We start from the raw sequence: 20,426 nt of genomic DNA, 5'->3' as shown, positions 1-20,426 counted from the left end.
TTTGGCACTTATTTATTTAATTTTGCTTTTTCTCGGATCCCTAACTCTTTGAATTGTATATTCTGCTATTTTTTTCTCCGCAATTTCCAGGTTAATATCTTCTTAGATTTAGATCCACTTTCATAATATCTCTGTTTCAAAAACATTAGATTCTATTTAATTTTTTGTGTGGCTAGATTATTAATTTCATTCCTAGTTTTTTTTTCAATGCTCTAATATATTAGGCTCCAAATGTAATTTGTGTTCTCTCTAATTCCTTTAATTTGGTTTGCAATTCTTCATTTTTTTAATGCCTTATTTTCTTCTTATACAAAGAAAATGCAATAATTTTCCATATTAATACAGCCTTCAGGGCGTCTCACAGAATGGGGGAGGTGAGACCATTATCAGCGAATTCTAAGAAAACCTTTTTATAATTGAAGGAAGATCAGTTGTATAAGTCTTTTCATCTCTCCTGACACATTTCTTATTTTGCCATTACCTGAATTTTATGCAGTCTTATGTGTGTGCAAATAACATTTCTCTTAAAAAAATACTGAATCAGCCTTGTAATGTTGTTACATTCACACAAGATTTGTTGTTGATTTGTGATTCAAATATTACACAAGTGCTTATAACAACAAGTCACACCTTATAACCTGAACATTATGGCTTATTTCGAACACGAATTTGTGTTTCTCAGCAAAGGAGAATACAATATCTTTCATAATTTTCTTGCACCTCACTATTATTAAATGACTTGGGATTTCTGACACATGAACGGTGAAAGACTCTGAGTCTCTGTTTATCTTTGTGTTTTGTGTCTCATCACTGTGAGAATCAAGCTGTAATGTGATGCTCTGTTACCAGGTGCTGCTGGAGCTGCTCTCTGGCTGTTTCTGGGAGACCACCTGTCGGTTTGGCGGCGGACAGCTGGCTCTCCGTCCTCCTCAGCCACTGGAGGAACTCCTCCAGCTCGCCATGGAATCCTTCAGCCTGCACAGAAACAAGAAGAAATTAATTATTTTAGCCGCACATGAGATATCCAGAATATTTTGAGACTATAGCTGGTAATATTGTATCTAGAATCTAACTGAGCCAAGTCTCTTTTTCTGACTGTCTGCTTCTTAAAGGTACAGTACCTGGTGCAGGGCGGCCTCCAGCAGCTTCTGCCGCTCCTGGGTCTTGAGCAGGAGACTCTGCCAGCTCTGGTTGAGCGTGTCCAGCTGGTCCCTCAGGTGGCTGGCCTCGTCGCCTGGAGACGACTCCAGCAGCTCAGCGCCGGCACCGTTCACGTTCTCCACAGTGGCGTGATGGGAGAGAACGTCGTTACGCAAAACCTGTGACAGACAGGAGGGAGAAGGGAATTAATTTAGATGCAATAGTACATGCAAGAGCTGAACAGAAGGTTTCTGGAGGCTAAAATAACTCTGGAGGCCAACAGTTACTGTGTGTGTCTCTCCAAAGAGAAGAAAATAAACGACATCAGGGCTACAGAACATGGACAAACAATCACTGGACAATAATGTGACAGAAAATGTAATCAAAGACTCAGTTTGAAAAGCATGTTTGGTTTTGTTAAAAAAAAAAAAAACACCAAATTACACATTTATCATGGTTATTAACTGTAAAACCAGAAAATATTTTCAGATTTTCACATTTCTAATGATTCTTGGAAAAGGATCCTCAGGGGGAAAAAGACAAATTTGAGCTAAAAATAATGATATCTCATCAAAAATAACTTTATTCTACATGTGTAATTTAAAAGTTTGCCAAAAACAAACAATTTAAACTAAATAAATCCTGTAAAAAAACAACCAATTTGTGCGCTCTTCGGCACAACTGTAAAGACATGACAACTTGGCTGAAAGCAAAAATCCTTTGAAAAAGTTTCTGCAAAATTTTGACTGAATTCCAGGCTGTTTACACAGAGCAGAGAGGAGAGGACAAGTAGAGGTTGTCAAAATGTAAATAGTTCAATATGTATAGCATGTAGGACACCCTTTTTCCCCCAAATACTGGTAACACTTGTGGGTACTTAGAAAAATGTTGCATACAGATTTCATTCTATCTTAATTTGTAAAATAAATTATCAAATAAATTAAACTTGTATTTTTCTTTTTTATATAATTTATGGCATTATAACTGCAGAAAATACATTTTAGAGTTATCCCTACTTCTAGCTAGCCTGGCTAACACCAGACCAAATCTCATTGGAGATTAGGTCTGGACACCTTCAATGCATTTCTCCGTAGAGGAGGTGTGGTTTACGATCCTCCGGAGCCGTTTATTGGACGCTTAGAATATCTATCAAAGCGTCTGTAGGTAGCTCTTAGCCAATCAGATCAGTTATACCAGATGACGTAGTAGAGCAACAGAGATGGATGTTTGTTGTGTGTGTCTGTGAGAGAGTGTTGCTTGCTGCTTTGCTTCTCCAGTTCTCGCTTTCTGCAAGATTATTTATTTTCACGCTTTATTCCCCCTCATGTCATTCTGCCACACACATCCACTGATTTTATGGGCAATAAACAAGCTGCTGCGGGTCTCTGGGGGCTCCGCTGTCCCCCGATTCGGAGCGAGATCACCGGCGGTGACCGGCGGTCTCACCGGCTCGGCGCAACGAGCCGCAGAAACCGCCCGTGCGGCGCTAATAGCCCCGCTACCGGTGATCTCGCTCCGAGCCGGGGGACAGCGGAGCCGCCGAGAGACCTTTCGCCTTTCAACTTTCGCTCTAAACTATTTAAAACACCATCTACAGCTAAAGAGAGTTTCGCGTCTGCAGCAGCCATGTTGGATCCGGAAAGCTTCCAAGTGCCGAGTAGTACGCATCATCGTCTCACCGTCCCTCCCCGCTCTGTGATTGGATCCCTAAAACAGGGCTAAGATAATCGCCTCGTTGCCAGACCGCCTGGAGGTTCGAAATCAAATTCGAGCGCGCAAGGCAGTCTGGGTATACCCAGGCTAACTTCTAGCCATGATAGTGCAGGATTTTTATGTTACACTGAAAACTGAAGCCACAGTGAGTAAAATGTGACAGGAGGGTTAAAGAAACAGCCTTCAGTCTTCAGAACAGGATGGTTTACAATGTCAGCCTGACCAAGAATGAAAAGTCACAGGATAAGAAACCAGATGAGAAGTCTCAGGTTTTTTTTCAGTATGTAGTGAGCGGAGACATACGTGGTGTTTGGCCAGCTCGATCTCGATGGCCTTGGGGTCGGAGCTGACTGGTCGCTGTGTGTCCAGCGTGGTGTGTGTGTGGTTCAGCCAGGCCTGCAGCTCAGAGAGGGCATGCTGGAACTGACCCAGGGCCAGCAGGGCCGCCTCCAGCTTGTGCTGTGGTGGGAGAAAGAAACACAGCAGTTCAGGTTTTAAAAATAGGAAATATTTGGGCTGTAATGAAAAGCTGCTGTCAAATACATGCAGCTCTGCAGAACGCAAACAAAGACCAACAACGTCAACTCCCAAAGGAAACAGAGGTTTTGTCTCAAATTTTTATTTTCAGTGTGTTACCAACTAGGGTGGATTCTGTCCTCTGTGGTTTTTATTACCTGTCTGTGGGTGATTTTGTCCCCCAGGTTGTCCCAGAGGTGCCGGAGCTCGGTGAGCGGCTCCTGGATCATGTCCCTGTCCGTCTGGTCCGACACCTTCTTCAGCAGCAGCTCCCCCTGGTGGCACAGCTTCTCCATGTCGATCTGCTGCTGGTAAACCTCCACCTTGTACTGCTGCTCAGGGTGAAGAGAAGAGGAGAAGTGTGCTGTTAGTTCTTGAAACTTTTCAAGCCTGAAATAATCTCAAAATTGCATTCATAAAATTCTAGAAACATGCACATTTATCATCAAATTTATTTGGATTAGTACATTTTGCAGCAAATCCGCCAAAGCAAACTTCCCACTGCAGAGAATAATCATTGATCTTTGGGTATTTAACCATCCTGTTGTGTTGCGGGTCAAATTGACCCATTTCAAAGTTTAAAAATCTATTTAAAAAATAGTTTTTTTATCAGGATGAAACTTCTTCTGCTTGGCTTAATAAGTGTTATCTACATATAAAATGAAAATGGTTCATTTCACATATTTATACTCGTGAAAATGTATCAACTCCTTCCATAAAATAAAAAAATAAAAAAATGTAAAATACAATTTTCAATAACTCAATGTCATGTAAAACCATTGTATTTTGTATGTAGGTCTTTCCAATGTACATTTAAAAAAGTTTTAACGTGCATTTTTTGTGAAAAATGAGAATGAATTATCCTCATTGAACCTGATGATCTGTGAGAGGTAAAGAACCCATTGCACTAAATATTGATTGAAATGGTAAGTAATGGATTTATTAATGAAATATAAACAATGTTTATTGTGATTTTTTTTGTTTCTGACACTTTTGGATAACTAAACATGCCCTGTTTAATTATCAAATTGACCCATGAACATTAATGCTGTTCCTGAGAAACGAACATAACTACTGAAAGGACTGACTATGATAATAATAATAATGACAACACAAGAGATCGCAATGATCTAAAACAGATTTTGTGGGTGAAATTTGCTCATCAATGAAAAACAACACCAACCTTGAGTTCTTCAATCTGCTGTTTGACTGTCCCCAGATCAGTTCCCACAGTCGACATGTCGCACAGTTTGATCACCGCGTTGTCCAGGTAGTCAAACATAGACTGGAAATAAAAAAGAAATAAAAAAGCTCACATCAACATCAACAGGATCTCACTTCATAACAATAATATATATATTTTTTACTCATCTAGAACTTCTCAAAAAATAGCTACAAAGTGGTTTATGTAGCAAGCAAAGAACACATAAAACACATCATGCAAACACAGCAATGAAACAGTAAAAGTACTTAATGAACTACATAACAAAGCTGCAATTAACTGTCAAAAGCAGCACTCCGATCAGACAGCATAAGAATGGAACAAAGGCTTGCTTAGTCATGATGGCTTCCAGGTATTTTAGAGATAAAAGATGTGGTCAGGTGCAAGTTTTATGTTTTACCATAAAAATTTTGATTCTGAGTTGGTGCAAAGACGATACTAACGCACGAGCTGCAGAACAAATGATTTGACCCAGTTTACTATAAACATGTGATGCACAAACCTGCAGAGCGTCCTGATACTGCACGGACGCCGTCATGGCCTCCTCCAGTCTCTCCATCCTCTCTCTCCACGTCCGGTTCAGACCCTCCCAGGCTGCGTTCATCTGGGAGACACACACAGGAATCATGTTAGTGGATCAACATGTAGGAGAGATCAACTACCGTCCAATGCCCCAAATATGGTCCTTTTAACTTATTTATTGACTTAATTTATTCAATGTCTGTTGTGTGTAGGAGCTGGGAAGTTATCTGATACTGAAAAATAATTATTTAGAAGCAATTGTTGCAACAATATGATGTTGATATCTCACCTCGTCGATGGTTTTCTTGACTTCAGGTTTCTCAGTCTCTCCGCAGGCGAAGATGAGGTCGGCTCCGAGGGTCCTGACGAACTCCAGCTCCTCCCTCAGACCGTCCGTCTCCGCCTTAATAGCCTGGTAGAAAGATAAAAAGACATCTTATTAAATTGTTTACAACAAAAAAACTACACTACAGACCTACTTTCTATCAATACTAACTCCCTTTCTTACGTGAACAGCGTTAAAAAAATTCTACAAATCTGGACATTTATCATTGAATTATATGGTTTAGTACATTTTGGAGCAAATCCTGCAAATTTCCCATCACAGAGAAGAATTATTTACCTTGTATTTAAATGCTAAAATGACTTAAGACAGTAAGTATTGTACAAGAGATCTAGATGATCTAAAATCAGATTTTGTGTGTGATTGACAGATTTTTGCCTTCTTTCCACCATTATTTCTCCCTCACGTACCTCAGCAGCCTCGATCTGTTGTTTGATGAGCGAAGGGTCGACCCCGGGGTCCTCCAGCTCTTTCACAATATCCTGGGAGTCTCGGAGCGTGCTCAGCAGCGCCGCCACGTCGGCCCAGAACTTCCCGGCCAGGTCCAAGACGTCGTTGAGCTTCCCCTCCCTCTCCTCGGCTCGCTGCCGGATCTCGTCCCACAGGGAGCGCAGGCGCAGGAGGCGGGTCCGAACAGCTGCAGGGGGAGAGGAGTCGCAGCTTAAACAGGATCTAGCCACTGGGAAATACTTCTCGGTGATTCTTTGTGTAATGTCAAGAAGTAATAATAATGTTTTCTTTGTTTGAATTTTGCAGTCTAGTCTCTCATCACGCTCCCGCTGTCTGAGCACAGTGAGGCCTTTTATTTCCATGAAGCGTGGAGCTCTGCGGTGCAACAAAGACGCGTGTGTGTGTTCTGTTTCACCACGTGGTGGCGTTGGAAGAAATATGCTGAGCTTCACTGCTCAATTTGCTCCATTACAACATTTTAAAAAGGGGGCTGCCTGCTGGCGATTTGCCAGGAACATTCGGCCGATTGTGGACTAGTTGGACCGGAGCCCAAAACAAGATTTTAATATTTTTCACCCAGATTACAGAAGCCTGTTATGTGTGCCTCTCTGTTCTGACCCGCTCCGATCTCTGATGTCTGTTTTGTTTGATTGTGTAATGTTTTTTTTTTTTCTGTTATAGCCAGTAGCGACACACTGAGTTCACAGCACTGTTTAGTTTTTGTCTGTTTACTTGGTGAACATTTTCCCCTCTTTAACTGCAGAAAACAGCAGCTCATCAATTAGTGAAACAACACGTTCTTAACCCTGAACTGTCATGGCTGAAATTTAACACTATGTGAGTACTTTGAACCTACTAAACTTGACTTATGTTGTTGTGTGATGTAGGCAGTTTATGTTATTATTATGTATAGATTATAAACACACATATATATTTCATGTTTTATTATAAATTATTTTATTATATTATTAATTTAATCATTTCATGTGTACTTTTTATTTTTATGTATGTATTTCTATATTATATTTATTATGCATTATTATTTTATATACACATTTTTATTTTTTAGGCATTTTTAAATACATTTCTCTTTATATTTTTTAATTATTTAATTTGTATTATGTATATATTGTTTTCTGTAATTTGTTGTGCTATGATGTTATGAAAATATTTGAAAAATAATACAACCTTAAAATAAAACTGCATAAAAAATAACTCTCATATGTAACAATTTTTATTTTTATGTATTTATTTCTGGATTATACTTTATATTTATTATGCATTATAATAATAATAATAATAATAATAATTATTATTATTTTTATATACATACATATACATTTATATGTACATTTTATATACATTTTCCTTTCCACATTTTTTTATTATTTAATTTTTATTATGTATATATTGTTTTTTGTAATTTGTTGTGTTATGATGTTATGGAAACATTAAAACTAATAAAAACCTCAAATAAAACTGTATAAAAAATAACTTTAAATAAAGTTTGTTTATGTTTGTGTAAGTCCCTCAGCATAATTTATTTTTAGGTATTCATTTCTGTATTATATATATATTATGCATTATTATTATTATCTTTACACATTTCAAAAAAATATTTTCCTTTTCAAATTTTTTTTATTATTTTATTTTAATTATAAATATATTTTTTAATATTATGTAATATATAATTATAATAATATATAATATATATTATTATTATATAATATATGTTATGGAAACACATGAAATTTAATAAAAAAACGTCAAATAAAACCGTCTAAAAAATGAACTCTTTAAATAAATATTGTTAATGTTTGTGTAATTCCTTCAGTGTATCCGACACATGGACTGTGTGGCCTGACTTCCTGTCTGTCACTCGCTGTCAGAAACATCCCACTCACCCTGAGCAGCAGGATCGTCGTGAGCGGCTCTTCCGATGAGCTCCTCTCCGCGGGCGCAGAGGGCGGAGAAGCTGGGCAGCAGCTTGTCCAGCTCCAGGCCCTGGGCCCGGTGCTCCGCCAGCTGCTCCCGGATCTTCTCCACCTCCGCCGCCACCGGGGGAGGACTGCGCAGCCGCTGGACCGCCCCCTCCAGGGTCTCCAGCAGGGGGTCCATCTTATCGTGAAACTGAGGACGGAAGAAAGTTTCATGAGGAGGAGGAGGAGAGAGTGTTGAGGGGGCTGGGTTTAGGCTTTTTGATAGCTGGGTGACACTCTGAAAGTGGGAGAATAATGAGATATCATGTGGGTGGTCAGCCATCTGTGACTGACTGCTTTGACTTTTTTATTAATAATTTCACATCAGATATCAAGAGGAGATGTAAAACAGCCTTCAACAATATCTAATATCTCAATATTTCACCTTCAGCGCATCGTCCAGGTTGTATAACGCAGCTGGATTTGATCTACAAAACGAGAGGGAGCTGCTAAATTCACTCTAAAGGACTCGGGGACATTAGGGACAAGTTCTACTGAGGTGTCGGGATTTTTTTCAATGCATCTGAGGGAAATCAACTTGCTTGATCACTACTTAACACAACAGATCTCATCTAGGCACAAGGGGAAGATTTTCATAGTAGAAAAGGAGAGCTATGACTGGTTTCAGGGACAGAAATCAAGCTTGGTCTGAGACTAAAAAAAATGATTACAGGAAAGTATGACTCAGTTTTAGACGAGAGCTGCGATCGAATAATCTTTTAGTTTTAGTTGAAGAGTCTTAAGAAGGTTCATAACTGAGTGAAATGAGGATGAATGGCGATTATCTTCATATAATTACACTAAATGGTATTCATGTTGATAATGGACAGGAGGGTCAGTGTGACAACCATTTCATTTCAATTATGTGACTGATAAACTACATTCCTATTTCTATTTCAATTCCAAACTTTTTAATGAAGTACATGGTTCCCACATCGTCTTACACATGACAGTTAAGGATTTTCAAGGTGTCTACAGGCCAAATTCCCTCAAATTCAAGGACTCAACACAGCATAGTTTGAGGTACGACTCAGAGTTAATAAGTGTAACAATTACAGGTTTTATAATGAGAACTAGCAGGCTTTTAGAAGCTCACAGATAACAATTAAAAAGAGAAGCCTGAATGCATGAACATTTCATAATTGTTCATTGTTACATGCACGCATGTGACTGTCGCACTTTCTCGAAACAGGTGGCGCATGAAAAAGTGAGAAAAAGTCAGGAGACACACACGTGTGTCCACAGTTCTACTAACGTTAATCAGCAATATCAAAATAACTTTTTTCTTATTCGTGCACAAAATCTATAAATTCATTCAATGTCAAATGCTGATTTTCGTCTATTTTCATGTATATCTTAATTTTTTCCCTCAAATTCACCTACTTTTAAAGATATCAAGGAGCCATGGGAGCCATTAAAGTGATGTTTTTTTCACCAGGTTGTCCTCGTTTATACAGCATGCATGAAAAAATATAACACAGGGCTACATATTTTTTTGTCGTCCATCTTTTGCTGACAGACCACGCCAATAACATCCTCCATCACATATTTATACAGCCTAGTGTAAGCACAGTCAGACTCTCTTAACTCTGCAGTTATTGTAATTAATTCTCCTTCACATCTTTCCTTTTTTTTGGCTATTCGACCGCAGCCTCGGCTTAAATCAAGGTAACAAACCTACACAAAGGGAACATTTCCAAAAGATTTAGTCAGTTTTATTGGCACTCAGGGTCGACAGGCACGTGGTTTGGACCATCACAGAGATCATATTAAGCTAAAAATGGAGATTTAACTGGAAATCTCAAGCTCAAGAAGTTCTAAACAGACAACCTTATTACTGTATCTGGCCAAATTTGTTGATAAACTAGTAATTTTATTGATTCATATCTGATTAGTCGATCAAACCAGGCGATGTCGACGCCGCCTGAGTGCCAGTTAGATGTCTGTGGTCTTACCTCTACCAGCTGGGTGATTGCAGTGAGCAGTGACGATGGAGAAAATGATGGTGGGGGTGGGGGGGCAACACACACAGCACATCCACAATGAACGAGGGATGATGGAGGGTTGCAACAAGGATGAGGGGCGGACATGATGATGAGGGAGATTAAAGGTTTAAAGGGTGAGGGAGGGGGTGGTTTAGGGTGGAGTGAGGGACGAGGGACAGAGTGGGAGGTGCAGGTGGAGGAAGAGAGGGAGTGAGTTGGTTTGATGGGGGGCGGAGGGTGGAGAAACAGTACAATGAGTTAAATCAGAGACATGCATACAGTACAAACTGTCAGCAGCAGCAACACTCAGCCTGCCACACACGTGATTCAATGTCTCATGAGATGAAGTGCACAGAGAAAGTCAAATATCATGATGTGATAAGAGAAAAGTTGTGTATGAGATGTATGTATTAATAACAACAACACATAACCTTAACACTAAAAAAATACAAGAAATCGTGGAAAAAATGATTAGCCCACCCTTGTTTTCTTCAATTTCTTGTTCATTTTAATGCCTGGTACGACTAAAGGTACATTTGTTTGGACAAATATAATGATAACAACAAAAATAGCTCATAAAAGTTTAATTTAAGAGCTGATGTCTAGACATTTTCCATGGTTTTCTTCATAATGATTTTGGTATTTAAAAAAACAACATGGAAAATGGTTTAAATTAAACTCTTGTCAGCTATTTTTGTTGTTATCATTATATTTGTCCAAACAAATGTACCTTTAGTAGTGCACCAGGCATTAAAATGAACAAGAATTTGAAGAAAACAAGGGTGGTCTGATAACTTTTTCAACAATTTAAGTCCAACAAATCTAAATAAAAATTCACTGAACTCATGACTTTGCACAATAAATCCTCATTTAGTTTAAAAGCAGCAGCAGACACAAACAAACACACATAAAGTTCATGCTGCTTCGTTAATCACATCAGTGTGTTCTGTGTCTGGGGCTGCAGACGTCGTCTAACAAGCTGTAAACAAACCTAAACAACAACAGCATTTACATAGTTCAATTTACAAATTATCTGCACTGGGCGGCAAATTGGGTCAACTCATACAAAATGTGATTTAAGTTTACTGAATTGGCTTTGAATCAAGTCTTCAAAGCCTTCTGACTCTCTGCTCCCCAAGTAGATTAAATAATAAAACTTATTAGACTCACGTCTGCAGTTAAAAGTTTCCCATATTGAGCATTAAACATGCAGCAGTCGTACCTGTGCAGACTGGGACACGGCCTCGTCTAACGTTGTTGCTCGACCTTTGATCCCCTCTTTGATGGCCAGGTAGCGTCTCTCGGCGTCAGAGTAGCGATGCGTCACCGTCTCGCCCTCGTGGAGGCTGAGCTCGGCCAGCTGGGGGCCGATCTTCAGCAGCTTGTCGATGTGCGGCTTGTGCTCGGCGATGGATTCTCTGATCAGCTGCAGAAGAAGAGGAAAAGATTAAGTATCTATCTATAAAAGCAAGAAGCGCCTGTGTGTGTGTGTGTGTGTGTGTGTGTGTGTGTGTGTTTAGGGCATATCTCACTGACCATTAGATTTCGTATGTGGCTTGTGCATGGCACGAAGGTGTGCATCCTCGATTTTGAAGATTTTTCAAAATATCATTATTTATGTCATTCGTGTTGCGGCATTGCACTGTTTCCGATCGGACACCTTTTAGGGGAGCTCCGCCCCATTGTGTGATAGGCCTACACCTGGTCAGTAACACAATCACTCTGGATTTCCACCCTGACTCACCTCATCTGTAAGTCTATTTAGCCTACCTATCTTTCGGACAAGAATAATAATATTCAAATAGTTTCCAGCGAATATCAATGTTCAATGTGTATGTAATGTGTATGTGCTGGATGGTGTGTGTACCTTATGAAAACTAAGTTTTTTATGGAGTTGCAGTGGTCTGCATGTAATGTGCAAATTCTGTTATTCGTGATTAGCATGCTAAGCAGAGATTTAGCTTTTTTCACTTCTTATGTTGCATCTCCCATTATATGAATACATAGTTCCTACGGGCACTGCACTTGTGAGATAAAATATACACTTTAGATAAAAACAGGGAAAGTCTTTATATCTTCTCACCCTCATCTGGTCCTGCTGCAGGCGGAGAGCGTCGGTGTCAATGGCTGGCGGCGGCAGCTGGGTGATGAGGGTTTCAGTCTCGCCCAGCCACGGCTCCAGCTCCTCGTAGGTCTCCCAGAACCGAGCCACCAGAACCTGAGCCTGCTCCAGAGCCGAGAACCGCTCGCTGTGGCTCTGACTCACTGTGTCGTAACGAGAGCTGAGAGAATCCGTCTTCACCTGAAGAACAAGAAGACATAAAGACATGAGTGGAATGATCCCATCAGTTAAGCTTCATGTCCCTCACTTTACATTCTCACTTAATCCTTTCTTATTACAAGTGCACACAAACTTTAATTCCCCATGTTAAGCTTATTATGATAAGGAAAGTGCCACAACATTTGTTCGGATAAGTCTCAAGTCTTGAAATCAGTATAGATGTACTTCGGGCAAGTATTTAACTGAACTAAACAACTTTTAAAATTTAAGATGATGTGAAAAATCACACTTTTATTAATAGAGTAGTAAAAGTCAGGATTTCTTAAAAATTAGGAAAACACTAACATTGTGTGTATTAAGTTGCTTCTAGAGGATTTTCTTACACTTTATGTGTGTGCATTTCTTTAATATTCAACATGTTATGGGTTCATACTAAATACGTGTTTGTGCTCCTTGTAGTTACTGACATAGAGCCATTTTCTTATCGTACTATATTTAGTCTTTGGGTACATGAGACTACAGTTTTTTCCTGCAATGTAATGGAGTAAATTGCACAAAGAGTGCAAGAAAGTATAAGAAAAACTCAGATTTGTGCTTAAACAAGCCCAGAGATCACTTTAACTTATTTTTAAATAGTTGCAGAAACAAACGGATTAATTCTGCATCAGTGACTCACTATCAATGCGTCCTTCTGGGCGTCGCTGCAGGTCTCCAGGATGTCGTCTCTGGTGCCGAGCAGCTGATCCACGGTGTCTTTGTGTCGGATGATGTCGATGTTAAAGGCTCTCTGGACCTGCATCTGAGCCACCGTCACGTCCGGCTCCAGGCTCAGGGGCCCCAGAGACGCCAGCTTACGCTCCGTCTCCCCGACCCAGGCCAGCTCCGCGTCCACCGCCTCCTCGTACTGAAAGGAGGATTCAGAGTTTAACAGGTTTAAGTGATTAATATTAATGCTCACACACACTGCAGGTGAGACGGCTGCTGTACCTGCTGTGACCTCTGGATGGCAGCTTGCACCAGCTGCACCCGCTGAGTGATGGTTTCATCAGACTGGCGGTATCGCTGGTTGGCGTCAGCAACCAGGCGGTCCAGGCCCTCACGGGCTCGCCACGGCACCAGGTCCAGCAGGGCGCTGCCCACCTCGTTCACCGTGTCCAACACCAGACGCTTCTCCGCCGACACTTTCTTCAGCTCCTGCAAAAGTAATAATAATATATTATTAATAATTATAATAATAATAATAGTAATATGTTTTTTTTTACCTTTAATAACATAAAATGAAGCTCAAACTTTTAAAATAAAAACAAAACAATAGGATACAAAACAGAGAGCACAAGGAGCAATGACAATAAAATAATGAAATCCTAAAAAAAAAAATAAATAAATAAATAAATGATAAAATAATGACATCCTAAAATGAAAAAAAACAAATAATAATGATAAAACAATAAATGATAAAATGATGACTTTCAAAAATAGGGAAAAAAAAGATAAAATAATGACATCCTAAAATAAAAACATAAAAAATAATAAAACAATAAATGATAAAATTATGACATACTAAAATAAAAATAAAATAATAAATGACAAAATGATGTCATCCTACAATACAAAAAGATAAAATGATGACATCCTAAAATAAAAAATAATAATGAAACAATAAATGATAAAATAATAAAATAGATAACAAACCTAAATATATAAGAGCTATAAAAGAGTAAATCACAATGACAGGAAAAGGAAAATTAAAGGAGTTAATTAAAAGCAAAATTATAAAAATAAGTTTTGTGTTATCTTTTTTGTCTTATTATATATAAAAAACAGTTTAAAAAATAAATGATAAACGTTTTGAAATGAACTTTACTAAATGGCCTACAGGGTGTCACTGCTTTCTGTTCTGTGGCTCTAAAAGCATCTTAAATGGTCAAATCTGGGTAATTTTAGAGTAAAAAGACTCTGAATGGCAGTGAGAAATTAAATGGAAATAATTTCTTCAGTTTCACAAACTGTTCCAAGAAATCAATGTTCCCGTGGTAACTCTGCTGTGGGCGGGCTGTTACTGGAACGGCTGAAAATGTCATCAGAGACATCAGAGGAGCTGTCAGCAAACCACTTGTTCTTCTCAAACAATATGCACCATTTATTTCTATTATGGGAAATAAATTATCTTTTTTAAATGTGGATTATTTAAGCTTCATCATCTAAACACTCCAGAGCCCCCTCAATCAGTTTATAAAGCAGGATAAACTGAATAATGCAAAAGAAGAAGAGCATCTTTGCTATTTTAATTAAAAACAACAACAAAATATGTGTGTACAAGCGGATAGATGAGTCTTATGCTGTTGTTCCAAACACTCATTTTAAACAAAGTGACACACAGACAGAGTTAATAAAACACCAGGAGTCAAAGTCAAATCATAAACAGCATCACATGTGAATACTGTCACTTAACTTAATTAAACTGCCAGAAAAAAACTCAAAATTTAATGAGGTTTTATGAAGACACAAAACAGCGGCTGCTGGAGTCTTATGTTTGTAAGAGAGAAGTTTTAGTTGCACAAACGCAAATGTAAGAAAGTGAAGTTCAAACTTTTAAAATAGTATAGTTGAATGTGGGAAGTACAGAATGTGACAAACACTGTAGTCAGTTTGCTGGTTTGTAGTCCGGTATTGTGATCATTTTCATACCAGTTTCCACAAAAGTGCTGTAACGAAGCTCTGCCATCATTTCACCCACATTCATACTGTAACAGAGCAGCTGCAGCACGTGAACAATAAACGACATTAAGGGTGAGTGAACTCAGAACAATGATGGTGTAAGAACTGCCCGTCCCGTTGTTTCTCTCTGTAGAGATTCTACAAACTCAAGAAAAATTGTTCTGCATTTTGCTGTGAGGCAAGAGTGGTTAACACTCTTGCCTCACAGCAAGAGGGTTGCCGGTTCGACTCCGGCCTGCGGATCTTCTGTGTGGAGTTTGCATGTTCTCCCCGTGTCAGCGTGGGTTCTCTCCAAAAACATGCACTTAGGTTTAATTGGTGACTCTAAATTGCCCATAGGAGTGAATGAGAGCGTGATTGTCTGTCTCTATGTGTCTGCCCTGTGATGTCCAGGGTGTCAGCCAGGATTGGCTCCAGCCCCCCGCGACCAGAGTGCAGATAAGCTTTAGGATAATGAATGAATGAATGATTCGATTACTGTCGGACTCATTTTTCTGATGATACGCTTCACTTCTTATTACAAGTGTTGGTCCCATAATAACCGTCTTTCCCGTCGGGCCAATTTAACGCCTCTGTTACTACTTTTGGTACAGAGTCGGACCCCCTGTTACCCTCCACTGACCTCAGGGGTGGACCTACACACACACCACCCTGAAAGCTGAGGTCCTCTGACACAGGTCTGCACCAAAACTAAAAACCCTCTGGAACTCTCTCCTGGCCGAAAACCTGAAATGCCTCTCTGGACATTTTCAATCATCAGTGCCCAATTTTTTAGTCATCCTACTGTATTGTATTGTATTGTATTGTAAAGCGTCCTTGAGTTTTTGAAAGGTGCTATATAAATTTAAGGTATTATTATTATTTATATATCGAGGCTTGAAACGGCAGACTGAAAGGGGCTCACATAGACAGTCAAATGGGGTCAAAAACACACACAAACTTATTTTTTATTGGTTGAGGCTGTGACTTAGCAGGTCAAAGTTCACCAAAGTTGAACTCACACAAGATGTGACTTTGGAAGCCAAATGTTTATTAGCCCTTTCACTCACATAAAACTGAAGTGAACATTCATAAACGTTAACTTTGCAGATGTGTGACCAATCTATTTTCTGCAGAAACAAACACATCTCTGTCTCCCACACCGCACCCACCTTCTGCCTCTCCTGGTAGGTGGGCGTGGCGTCGGGCTCCACGTTGTTGAGCTCCGCCTCCACGGTGTCCAGCCACTGGTTGACGTCGTCGTGGGCGCTGGCGAAGCGTGTGGCCAGCTGCAGGGCCTGCTCCAGGGTGCGGAGGGCCTTGCTGCTGCCGGCCGTCATCTCAGCGTAGCGAGACTTGATGCCGTCCAGCTTCTCCTGGATCAGCAGGACCTCCTCACCTGCAGGAGGACACACGGGACAGGTCATGCACCGAAAAACTTCATGAAGGAGTCTGGATCTAGTCTGACTCTCTGTGACACTATTTTGCAAATGTGAATTATCGTATTTGTCTCATCATATTGTAACGGAAAATATTTATTTTTCAAAGCTCCTGATGTTGACTCTTTATATATCTGGCTGGATTAAACAGTGAACTATGTGCTCAGTGTTAAGAAAATAAATGCCCATTTATAACATTTCTAGTTTTCCATTTAATTTAAATTTAACTTAATTTTTGGGAAATTTTGAGCAACATGTACTGTGAACTATTGAAACAAGCCAACAGTTTGAATTTCAATACATGTCCTTAAGATTAAGATTTCCTTTATTAGTCCCACAACGGGGAAATTACAAGAGTTACAGCAGCAAAGTGGATAGCAAAAACAATAAATAGTAAAACAGCAGTATAAACCAGAAATATAAGCAGATACACAAGTTAAAAATTTAAAAAATTTACAGTATAAACAAGTAGAAATATAAAAGTATTAATTAAAATAAAAACAATGTAGACAGAGTCCTTACCCTTTTTCTTGTTATATGTTTATATTATATAAATCTGTCTTTTTTTCATAGGTTCTTTGTACTTTATTTATCCTTTTTCTTTTTTAAACGCTTCCTGTGCACTGATTGGCTGGAGAACCCACAGTTTCGTTGTACTCTATTCTGAAGCTGCATGTCCAATTTTGGGTTTTAATTCTTATATTATCTCATAAAATCCACCATTACAAAGTGCTCTGTAAAATGTCCCAGCAGCCTCATGTTGACAGCTCTGCAGGCCTCTCACGGCCACAACATTAGTCTAAGCATCTAAATATGAGAGTACACAAACAAAGTGCATTCATGAGGTAGACCGGCAATCATCTCGCTAATAGCTCCACCAGTCAGTGCGGCTAATATCATGAGAGGAGAGACACAAACCAGATGTTACACAGTTACAGTTTGGTTCACCGCTGATGTAGAAATGTGTGGTTTGGATGTGGATCTACAACAACTACACTGTTTTAGTTTCTCTCTACTGGGATTCTCTCACCACATAAGGTCCATAATATACAGAATATTAACGGTTTTATAGATTTTAGTTTGAGGTGATGGTGTGAACGTTGATGAAACAACTATTTTTTTTTTGTATTTAATATCTTCTAGGGAGGACAGAGAAAACGTCGGAGATGAGGAGTCTGAGCGTACCTGTGGTCTGTTTGAGTAAAGCTTGTCCATTCTTGATGGCCTGGTCCACCGTCTTCTTCCTGCTCACGATCTCTTCATTTAGAGACTGAAGACAAACAGAGAGTCAGTTAACCTCTAGTACATAAAGAAAGCTCCTCTCTTTGGCTTCAAAGACAAAATCCAACAGTACAGTATACTCTACCTCTTTAATTTAACTGTTTTAAAAGGTTTAAGTCATAAAACTACATCAGTGTTTGCGCTTCATGTCGGTTTTATATATTAATGATGCAAAAGATGATATAATAAAGGCACTGAAGGAAATTATTATGTAAATGATGTTACACTGTTATATCATCTTTTATACATAGATATTTTAGTGTTGCACCTATTATATATATAAATATATAAAAGAGTATTTTCTTGATTCAAAATATTATATTTTTACTAGTGATGGAAAGTTGCCAAGTACACTCAGGTACTTTACTTGAGTTTTTCTATTGTGTGCTACTTTATACTTCTACTAAACTACATCTGAGAGACAAATATTTTACTTTAAACAGCACTACATGTATCTAATATCTTTAGTTACTTTGCAGATTTAGATAAATAATACAAAATGTCATCAATAAGATATTTATTATAATAATATATCAATGAAGATTTATTGATACTGAGGGGTGATTCCCAAACCACCTGCCAGTGTTTAAAATAATATGTAAAAAATATATGAATACATTAAAAACAGCTCCATCTTGCCAGCTGCAACATTAGAGTGACAAATACATTAAAGCCTCAACAAATATAATCCAATAATTATAATTTACAATATTCCAAAATGGGCCATTCTGCAAAATTAGTACTTTTACTTTTAGTACTTGAGTATATTTTATTGCTAATACTTTTACTTTATAGTGTGATGTTTTACTTTAGTAACAGATTCCTGTACTTCTCTACCTCCGATAATTACTATTATCATTAGTTCTGCATGTATACTGAAGCCTTTTTCCTAATAGATTTACGGACCCCAGCTCTCATGTTTTAGCTGAGTCAGTCAGTGAGTTCCTGAAGTCGTACCAGTGTGTGTTTGTGCTGCTCGGCCAGCAGCTGGTGCTGGTAGCTCTGGACGGAGACCTGTCCCAGCCTCTGAGCCACCTCGGCCAGCCAGTTCAGCACCTCTACCTCCTCCTCCCCAAACAGCTGAGCGTTAGCCAGCGCCTGCTCCAGCAGGCCGGCCCGCCGCGAGCACCAATCGGCGAGCTCCGAGTGCCCCGACCTCACCGCCCCCACGCGCTCGCTCAACCAATCACGGTCAGCCGCGCAGCTGAGCGGGGTCAGCAATTGGCTGAGGGACTCGAGTCGGTCGACCTCGGCTTCATGTGAGGACACGTCCTCTTGGAACGCCTGGGAGGTGCGTGTGTGTGTGTGTGTGTGTTTGTATAAGTGTGTGTGTGTGTGTTTGAAGGGATGGTGAAGGAAAGTGAGAAAAGAACAGCGAAACAAAAGACAAACAGATGGATAAGAACTCAAAATATAAGCATGCAAATGACAAAATCATAGAATAATAACAGGAAATCATAAACATCAATGAATGAAAGAATGAGAAAAACTTAAAAATAACTTAAAAACTTGACACAACTGAAAAGTAAAAACTGAGCATGAGTGAAGCAGGAACTGGACTTGGGAGTGTATCTTTGTTCCCCAGCTCACCATCCTCTTAATATGACACTTTAATGAGACATTTGATTGATTTTTATGTTCTTAGCAATGTTTTTTATCCTGAGTTCAAATGTTCAGTGGGCGTCTCCTCAGGTCTGCTGATGTTACACTCCTTTAAACTTTCGACCTCAAATTAGTGAGCAAGACTTTAGACGTTGATATCTCCACAGTGAAGAAACTGTTTTTTACTATTCAAACTGCATTTGAAACGTCCATCTTCCTTTGTTCTTTTGCAATTTGAACTACAAAAATAGCTTTTACCAATCTTTTACAATGTGAGCTAAATCAAGAGACTTTTGAAATTAATAATATTTGTTTTTTTCTTTCATAAAACCAAAAGGTGAGAAAGGCTTTGTCATATTGTCTAGACTTTGTTTTTGTAGTTGTGATGTTCATTCAGTAGTTTCAGCATTATAATTATTTATGGGTTTTTATTTTTTCATTAATAATAAATATATTTTTTTTTTTACATTTTTCATGCATTTTTAAATTTCCTTTTATTTCATTTTAAGCTATTTCATTTATATTTCTTCAAATACTTATTTTTTATATATTTTTTTCATTTTTACTTTTATTTATTTACATTCTTTCAGATATTTATTTATATTTTTTGAAAATGGGCACTGAACTAAGACTTTGTTTTAGTAGTTGTGATGTTCGTTGTAGTTTCAGGTTTACCTTACAGGCTTTTTACAATCCTGTCGACATTTTGCATTATTTATATTTAGCCTTGCTGTGCCCCCTTTTATAACTTCAGGTCTCCCTTAGGGGTCCCACCCTAAATTTGTGAATCACTGTGTGAAGCGAATACAGAGCTGGGGAACATAAGACCATAGAAATGTAGCAATGACAACATCTGTCTGGGTGTTTTGTGGATCTTGTGCTTCCTCTTTCAGCATCTTTCTACTGAGTTATACTGGATTACATTAAGTGTGTTTGATTAAGACTAATGACTATATGTGTGTTTGATTTTATAATATATTCTAATGATTTTACTCTGTTATTTGTCACTTTAAAAGGGGGCAAAACTTGAAAATGTGCAACCCAGATTCCAAAAAAGTTGTAAAAACATAGTAAAAACAAAATGCAATGATTTGCATATCCAGTGTTTGTACACCTTTAAAAAAGTCAAATTCGAGCACTTTTCAAGCACTTTCAAGGTCCATTTTCAAGCTTTTCCAGCATCCTAAAGCTGTGGTAAATTACATATTTCTTCGAATACATACATACTGAAAATGATTATTCAATGTTTTCATTTC

General features: G+C 38.7%; 1 protein-coding gene across 2 annotated transcripts in view; it reads right to left on the bottom strand.

Moving 5' to 3' along the window:
* macf1a (microtubule actin crosslinking factor 1a) overlaps window positions 1-20,426 on the bottom strand; it is a 320,929-nt gene that overhangs the window by 26,519 nt on the left and 273,984 nt on the right. For both annotated transcript variants that reach the window (XM_059350758.1, XM_059350757.1), the window contains 16 exons: window positions 18,526-18,852; window positions 17,473-17,557; window positions 16,021-16,247; window positions 13,139-13,345; window positions 12,828-13,055; window positions 11,954-12,172; window positions 11,093-11,296; window positions 7,811-8,036; window positions 5,867-6,093; window positions 5,403-5,525; window positions 5,094-5,195; window positions 4,553-4,654; window positions 3,528-3,701; window positions 3,157-3,312; window positions 1,122-1,319; window positions 847-975 (listed from right to left, as the gene is read on the bottom strand). In XM_059350758.1, coding sequence (XP_059206741.1) covers window positions 847-975; window positions 1,122-1,319; window positions 3,157-3,312; window positions 3,528-3,701; window positions 4,553-4,654; window positions 5,094-5,195; window positions 5,403-5,525; window positions 5,867-6,093; window positions 7,811-8,036; window positions 11,093-11,296; window positions 11,954-12,172; window positions 12,828-13,055; window positions 13,139-13,345; window positions 16,021-16,247; window positions 17,473-17,557; window positions 18,526-18,852 — 2,934 coding nt within the window. The remainder of the gene's footprint in view (window positions 1-846; window positions 976-1,121; window positions 1,320-3,156; window positions 3,313-3,527; window positions 3,702-4,552; window positions 4,655-5,093; window positions 5,196-5,402; window positions 5,526-5,866; window positions 6,094-7,810; window positions 8,037-11,092; window positions 11,297-11,953; window positions 12,173-12,827; window positions 13,056-13,138; window positions 13,346-16,020; window positions 16,248-17,472; window positions 17,558-18,525; window positions 18,853-20,426) is intronic.

Source organism: Centropristis striata, chromosome 14, assembly GCF_030273125.1.
Source record: "Centropristis striata isolate RG_2023a ecotype Rhode Island chromosome 14, C.striata_1.0, whole genome shotgun sequence".
Taxonomy (NCBI): Eukaryota; Metazoa; Chordata; class Actinopteri; order Perciformes; family Serranidae; genus Centropristis; species Centropristis striata.
This window is presented reverse-complemented; position numbering and strand designations above follow the sequence as displayed.